The following is an 8,405-nucleotide window of genomic DNA, read 5'->3' as shown; positions in this document are numbered from 1 at the left end:
CAGCCGTCTGGTTAGCAGGCAAGTGTCTTAGCCACTATGCTAGAGAGATGCAAATCAAAACAACAGTGAGATATCTTCTCACTGCAGCAGTAATAGCAAAGTTCAACAGGTCAGAAAATAACAAATGCTGGCGAGGTTGCGGAGAGATTGGAACTCTTGTGCACTGCTGGTGGGATTGTAAAATGGTACCACCATTGTAGCAAATGGTATGGCATTTCCTTAAAAAACTGAAAGTAGAAGTACCATTTGACCCAGCAATTCCACTACTAGGAATATATCCTAAAGAGGTGAGAGACAGCGCCACGAACAGACATATGTGCACCTATGTTCATTGCAATTCACTATAGCAAAGAGATGGGAACACCCTAAATGCTCATCAGCAGATGCATGGATAACCAAATTACGGTACATGCACACAATGGAATACTATGCTACATTAAAGAACAATGAGGGATACGCGAATCATCTCACAACATGGATGAACCTGGAGGACGTTATTCTGAGTGAAATAAGTCAATTACAGAAAGACAAGTACTGTATGAGCCTATTACTGTAAAAAGACAAAGAAAAGTTTGCTTGGGAAAGGGAACTCACTTAGTAGGTTACCAGGTTGGGGAGGGAGGGGAAGGGATTAATATAGGGCTAGTTGGGGCTTACACACTGACATGGGTAGGGGGAGGGATATGTGGGAAGGATATATGACCACCATGATAACATTAGGAAATGGGAGGACACCGAATTGTGCACATAAGAGATAAACAACAGATGGTAATAGCAACTGATGTGTCCACAATACTGCATTCCATTAACACCAAAACACCAGGCTACAGATAAGCACACAAACACCTGAGATGATCAGACGGGGGTCAATGAACAGAAGTATACTCTAGACCAAGGATAGATTCAGCTGAGGCTCATCTTGCACAGGCACCAGTGTTACAAAATACTTGCAATCCTTACAGAAACAATAGAAGACAGACACAGAGCAATCCCTCACAGACAACCAGACACTATGGGAGAGAAATCCAATAGATCTACTGTCTCAGGACCATAATACTGGGGGACACCAGACTCAATTCGCACAACAAAATACATAAAAGCCTTGTTCCTCATCCTACATTGGTGAGTAGTGACTGGGTTATTAAAAGCTTTCAAAAAAAGGGGAGGGAGGCATTTTTAAGCAATTAGTCATAGGACATGATGGCCCTTGAGACCAGAAGAACTAAATGGTGCCAGGCTACCAATGCCAACCCCTCAAGAAAGGATCAAATCTGAAGATCCTGGATAGAGTGGGAGGGAAAACGTGGAACAAAATCCAAAAACTCGATAATGACCAGAATTACTGGTCAGATGAAATCTGGTGAGACCCCCAATACCATGGCCCTGGAATAAATTCCAGGCAATACCATGCCTGGAATAAAACTCACCCCCAGGGTCTGGCTCTCAGCCCAATAGTTAACAAGATGTACATGCAGACCTCTTAACCCAGGATGATGCACCCACATACTCTATGGTAATACATCCCTTAGAGCAATAGACCACAGGACACCAGAGGGCCAACATTCAAATTGAGGAAATGCAGGACAAACAGGAGTGCATAAATTTGAGAGGCACAGGGGGACGGTTATAGGGTAGGGAAGGTAGGAGATTGGATTGGGGTTGGACATGATAAACAGGGAATGAAACTAAATGTACACATAATGTTGAATGTAAAACAAGCTCTTAAATAAAACTAAAATAAAAGAATTTTCTTGATCAATTCTTCACTCCTATCATGTAGACTATAACTCTTTTTTCCTCATAGCACCTATCACTCTGAATTCTATTGACTTTTACTTGTTTACTATCTGTCTTCCCACATTGGAATGTAAGTTCTTGTCTGTCTTGCTCACCTCTATCTATCCTGTGCTTGTAATAGATACTGGCATGTGTTAGGTGCTCAGTAAATATTATCAAATGAATAAGTAAGTGATGGCATCCTAAGTATTATATGTTGCTCCTCAGACTGAGAAGTATCACTTGAACCAGGATGCTAATGCTTCAACCCACCAAAGAAAATGCCCATCACAAGTGTGAAGTTCTTTTTAAATATAAATTGTGCCCAGTTTTCTGCCCAACAAATTAAGTATTAAAACATCTGGAAATGGCTAGTTTACCTTTTATTGCTCCTCACTGTTTAGTTAAATTAATCTCTCTCATAAGTTGTCACCACAGGAACATTTTCACCCCCTCTCATTGCCAAATTCTTAATCATTGAAAAATATTGTATGTGCAATTCTTGATTACATTATCTTGAATTTTCTACACATAAATTTTAATATGGTTTGCAGTTCTAAATATATACAGACTCAGAATGAACTGGATTACAAAAAAGGGGTGTTTGGATACATATTATTAAAGTGGATAAGTCATAATTAAATTAAACATGTCAGAGGAATAATGTTAAATATGTTAAGGACAACTGCATGGTCTACCATGCACCCATTAAAATGAAAAAATAAAAATAAATGGATATCATCCCTTTTCAGGGCTCCCTTTAACTCTTTTCAGAGCACAGGATAAACAAAGCGCCTATAGAAGCTTTTTGAGCAATACATTTTCTTGGCATTTTATTCTGGATAAAATGTTACAAATTAATTAAAATAGGAATTTTCTTAGAAATGATGAAAAACTGCTCAGTTTTTAAAAAAGGAAATGTGAGTTCAAACAATAAAAATCCATTTTGCATAATACTTGAAATACACATTTCGTCCTATCCAAGACATCATTTATTGATCATAAGACACACCATTGCTTTATGTTCTACTAAGAATATTTTGAAAAAACTATACAACATAAAATTTGTAATTAATATTATAAATTATACATAATTTTATAAAAGCAATATAAATTATAAGATGCCTTTGATAGGAAGAAGTGATAGTAAAAAGGTTCCTGATTAAAGTACATCTTAAAATCAACTAACTATGATGGTCCAAATCAAAAACCAAACTCACTGCCATTGAGTGCCAAAAAAATGTGGCAGAAATGATTTGTGAGTTCCACACTTAGGCCTCAAGAGACATCTGTTTTTGTATTTTTAGAACCCTTTAACTGTCATTGAAAAGCTTGAGCAATCTGCTAGATGAGCCAGTGGCATGTGTTAGGTGCTCAGTAAATATTATTGAATGAGTAAATTCAGGATATATAGCAAGTTTGGGTGTCTGAGGTGGTAATCTTTAGGGAAGTAGATTGCCCCATCTTTCTTCCATGGAGTGGCTGGGGGGTTTGAAACACCAACCTTATGGTTAGCAGTCAAGTGCCTTAGGCACTATACCACCAGAGCTCCCCAACTATGACAGTAGGTACTCAGTAAAAAATTGGATGAATGAATGGATGAGTTGTTTTATGGATGAGTAGATGTAAGGATGGGAGCTCTGGTAGCATAGTGCCTAAGGCACTTGACTGCTAATCAGAAGGCTGGCGGTTCAAACTCACCAGCTTCTCCTCGGAAGGAGGATGGGGTAATCTACTTCTGTAGTGATACTGCCTCAGAAACCCAAGGAAGGGTCGCTATGAGTCAGGTCCAACTCAACGGCACATAACAATAAAAACAACAGATGTAAGGATGGGAGGATGGATGGATAAGTGGATGGATGATTGATGGATGGATAAGTGGGTGAATAGATGAGTGGGTGAAATGATGGATGGATATTTGATCTTAACTCTGAGAGTAAAATTTCAGATTGGCTCATATGTATATCTATCAAAGCAACATGCATAGTACTTCCACACAGTCAGTGTTTAATAATGTTTATACAATTAAAATAATAAGGGGATATAAATTTAAAGAAAAGAAAAGGAGAAACTGAAATGCCAAGTAAGCCGTGGGAGTGGAGGGTTATATGAGGGAGAATTGCAGAGAGTCTCAAGTCTTTTGCTCTTTATGGTATCATTATATTGAAGGTTGGGCATCTTTATTTGCTTCCATAGAATAATTTGTTTTCTTTTAAAAGTTCAAATCTAGTTTCCTAGAAGTAACTTTTCCCAAGAACTTTCTATTGCAGAATATCTGGGAGAAAAATTCTAAAAGTGGACTTGGAAAGTGAACTCATAGAATCATAATAATAGAATGATAGAGTTGGAAGGGACTAGAAAGATTAAAATCCAATCCCCTTGTTTTAAGGATTTATAAACTTATCTTTTCATTCATTTATATACTCATTCTGTCCAGAAATATTTACTGAATGCCTAATAAATGACAGAAACTGTGCTAAATACAAAGGATTTGATTTTGGGGGAAAAGAAAAATAAGCAGAAAATAAATGGATGCATGCCAAGACATGGACAGAACAGGCTTTCTAAGTGCACAGAGGAAAATTTAAATGAGGAAACTGAGGCCTGGAGATATTGTGACTTGCACAAATCACACTGTTACCTAGGAGCATATTTGGGACTTGGGTCAGGATAGACATTCATAAGAACTATCTTTATTTTTCATATTAATGTTGCCTAATTTGGGAAAGGAGTTCTGTTGGCACAGTGAATAAAGCATTTGGCTGCTAACCAAAAGGTCAGTGGTTCATATCCACCAACCACCAGCAACCCCATGGAAGAAAGATGAGACAGTCTGTTTCTATAAAGATTTAGAGCCTTGGAAATTTTACAGGGCAGTTCTATTCTGTCCTGCTGTTGTTATGTGCTGTAGAGTCGGCCCCGACTCATAGCGACCCCTCCTTGGGTTTCTGAGGCAATATCACTACAGAAGTACAATTGCCCAACATTCCTTCCAAGGAGTGGCTGGTGGGTTTGAACCACCAGCCTTCTGTTTAGCACTCAAGTGCCTTAGGCACTGTTACCAGAGCTCCTAAAAAGGAGAAAGCTTAGCAGGCACCAGCAATATCTGAACTCACGACTCCAGGTTTACAAGACCAGTGCTCTAACCCCTGAGCTATAGGGCCTGACATTCTGTCCTAGAGGGTTTCTATGAGTTGAAATTGACTCAAAGTCAGTGAGTTTCATTTGGGATTTAATTTAGGAAATCATGCACTGCTATAAATTTCTATCCAATTTGCACTTAGATTAGTCAAGACATTTTAGACAACATTTGCTTCATGAATCCCTCATGCTCATAAATCTCCAATGGTTTCCATTTTCTACTAAATAATGAAAGCTCTTATCCAGGTACTCAAGACTTTATTATATGGCACCATCATAATTTTTGCAGTCCTAGTTTCAGATACTCTAATTCAACCATACTGAAATAGTTACTGGATATGTCTTGGAACTTCCCATCTCCAATCCCTGCTTATGTTATTCCTCAAGTCTATGGTGCCCTCTGCACTGGAAATCCTCTCCATCCTTCATGAGAACTTTGTCATCCCAGTCCTCCCTTCTTTATGCCATGGAGGCAGAGGGAATAAGTACAATTGGATTCAGGCTGCTTGGAGTCCTCCACCACTAACGTGATTCTGTGTCACTAAATATGTCCAGTATTAATAATACCTTCCTGCAGTGTAGTAAATTAGCTGCTATGGCTTTTCTAGCCATAAGTCTCTGTAAACTCAGTGGTGGAATTTGCTGTGAGCAACTGAGGATCTCCTGATTGTAAAAGTTATCCAACTGGGGTATTTCTGTTGGGAATGGCACTGGAGCAATGTTCTGGGAAGTTCGCTCTCCCTCAAGTGCTTAGAATTCTGATATTATGATTAGCTAGTTTGGCCACTCTGCCAGGCTCAAAAGGAGGCCTCCTAGAGGCAGAGGGCTCTCTGACTGCTGGTTGAGGAAGACATGCTGTTGAAAGAGACATGCACTCCTGAGAGACATACGCTGCTGGGAAAGAGATGCAAGGGACACGCACTGCTGGGAGAGAGACTGTGAGAGACTGTTGGCTGAGAGATGGTGGGCTGGGAGAGAGACTGAGCGTTTTTCCTGAGCTTGAATTGTAGCCTGGTGCTTCCCTAATAAACCCCGTAATCTGTGAGTTCTGTGTGGCCACTGCAGTGAATTATCGAACCCAGGAGAGAGGTTGTGGGTGCTTTGGAAGGAACGGTTGGTGAAAGGGCTGGAGGGAGGCAGCATGTCTGCCCTTGCAGGAATAGTCCTTGGGTTACTGATGGTGATTCTGTCTTCCTCTTGTGTGGTTAGAGCAGGTCAGAAAATGTGGCCTCCTTGCCTTTTTAGCACTTCCTTATATTGCAGTTACAAAGACTCAGTGAGAAAAAGCTTATAAAACACTTATTGCTGAACTAGATGCAATTTCTGTTATTCTGTTGTTGTTGTTGTTGTTATGTGCCATCATATCGGACCTGACTCATAGCAACCCCTCTTTGGTTTTCCAAGGTGGGACCACTATTGCCCAACCTTCCTTCTGAGGAGTGGCTTGTGGGGTTTGAACCACCAGCCTTCTGGTTAGCAGTCAAGTGCCTTAGGGACTATGCCAACAGAGCTATTTTTCTATACCCCACTAATTCTTTGTGGGGTTCCTTTTATTTCATCTATTACCTACTATATATTACTATTTACATATACCATATTTCTTTCTTCTCAGCAACACTGTTAGGAAGGAAATGTGGGGATCATGTTTTTGTTCATCTACAAATCACCTATAATATCTAACATACTAACAAATATATAGTAGGTTCAATATAGTTTTTGAAAGGATTAATAAAGAAAGGGAGAGATGGATGCATGCATGCATGCTGTGATAAGGTTCAAAACTATGACATTTTGTATTTACTTATGTCCACTGGGAGACTGACTTTAGTAACAAGGATGTAGTTCTGAAATAAGTTAGCAGTCTTTCTAGAGAAAAGTTCCATATTAAAGGAACCACCTGCATTTCTTCCTTACATTTTCTCTCCTTTTTGGGAAGAAGCACATCAACCTAGTCAAGGCTTATTGAAAGAGCAGAAGAGTTATGTCCTTGAAAGACACTGTGGACAGTGTTTTCATGTCTCATTCCTGGGGCTAATTTCTTTTATTACTACCTGTGGGAGCTCTGGTGGCATAGTGCCTAAGGCATTTGACTGCTAACTAGAAGGCTGGCAGTTCAAACCCACCAGCCACTCCATGGAAGGAAGATTGGGCAATCTAATTCCATAATGATACACCCTTGGAAACCCAAGGAGGGGGTTACTATGAGTCAGATCCGACTTGACAGCAGTGAGTTTTTTTTTGAGTGGTCTCACAGGAGACCTTCTAGAAGGTCAAGATAAGGCCTGTGGAATGGAACAGCAAGGGAAATGGTCAGCCCTGTGCGTTCTAGACTGAGCACTTCATTTAATGCTATGGCCTAGAGGGAATCAGATGTTTTGGCAGTCTCCTTCAATTTTATTTAGAAGAAATTGGCCTAACGTTCACATCTGCTAAAAGATTTGGTCACATCAGGCAGCCAGGTATATCTATTCTTACTCACTCTGCCTATGACTTATAAACCAACCAACCCACTGCCATATATATATGAGTGTGTGTGTGTTCATATGTTTATGTGTGTGTGTGTGTGTGTGTATAGGATGCTGCATAACCAATCCTAACTATTGAAGAGCTTGCCTTATAAAAGAAGTACACAGTGTCAACTTAGAAGTGTACTTCTTCAAAATGGTAGCCACTTTAACTTTACATGTGTGATTCAACTCTCCTCACATAGCTACATGACCATCATGCCTACTAAAATGTGAGAAATAAGCCCTCACACTCTAAATTTACATATATGTAAGTTATTGCTCTAAAACTCCCATTATTCAGATTTATAGGTGCTCTGGTGACGTACTGGTTAAGTATTAGGCTGCTAACCAAAAGATTGATGGTTTGAACTCACCTGTCACTCTGTGGGAGAAAGATGTGGCAGTCTGCCTTTATAAATACTATAATCTTAGAAACCCTGTGGGGCAATTCTACTGTGTCCTCTGGTGTCGCTACATGTAAAAATTGACTTAATGGCATAAAACAGCAACATTTAAGTTTACAATTGAAATAGCACTTGGAATAGTACCCTAAAGTGGGCATTTCATAGATATTTCTTGAATGCATGTTGAGTGAAATCAACTGTGCTTCAAAAAGCCGTTGTGTTGTGTATATCCATGACTGTCAATAATACTGTTTCTTTCCTCCTCAGAAAGCATTATACTATTTCTTAAAGGCAGCAAAAGCAGGGAATACAAATGCCATGGCGTTTATAGGAAAGGTACATGTTTCATCTTGATCAATATTTTTCATTTTATTATAACCTTAAAAGCTGAAAATATAAGTGGTGCCAACTAATTGAACCCAGTGTAGGGTGATTGGTTACAGGCCTCTTTCATAGAGGCAGCTAAGGGAGGCAACCAACTGCAAACCTACAGTGGTATTCTTTTTTTTTTTTTTTTTAATTGTGATTTGGGTGAAAATTTACAATTACAAAACAGCTTATCAGTTAAATTTCTGTC

The 8,405-nt window shown here is 39.3% G+C and overlaps 1 protein-coding gene across 1 annotated transcript in view; it reads left to right on the top strand.

Annotated features, from left to right (window-relative positions):
• SEL1L2 (SEL1L2 adaptor subunit of ERAD E3 ligase) overlaps window positions 1–8,405 on the top strand; it is a 186,409-nt gene that overhangs the window by 119,031 nt on the left and 58,973 nt on the right. The window contains exon 10 of the mRNA XM_042781728.1: window positions 8,096–8,164. Within this exon, the coding sequence (XP_042637662.1) occupies window positions 8,096–8,164 (69 nt within the window). The remainder of the gene's footprint in view (window positions 1–8,095; window positions 8,165–8,405) is intronic.

The sequence above is a fragment of the Orycteropus afer genome, unplaced genomic scaffold (genome assembly GCF_000298275.1).
Source record: "Orycteropus afer afer isolate SDZICR_OR568_19922 unplaced genomic scaffold, OryAfe1.0 scaffold00158, whole genome shotgun sequence".
NCBI classification, from domain to species: Eukaryota; Metazoa; Chordata; class Mammalia; order Tubulidentata; family Orycteropodidae; genus Orycteropus; species Orycteropus afer.
The sequence above is the reverse complement of the archived record's forward strand: the minus strand, read 5'-3'. Positions and strand labels throughout refer to the sequence as shown.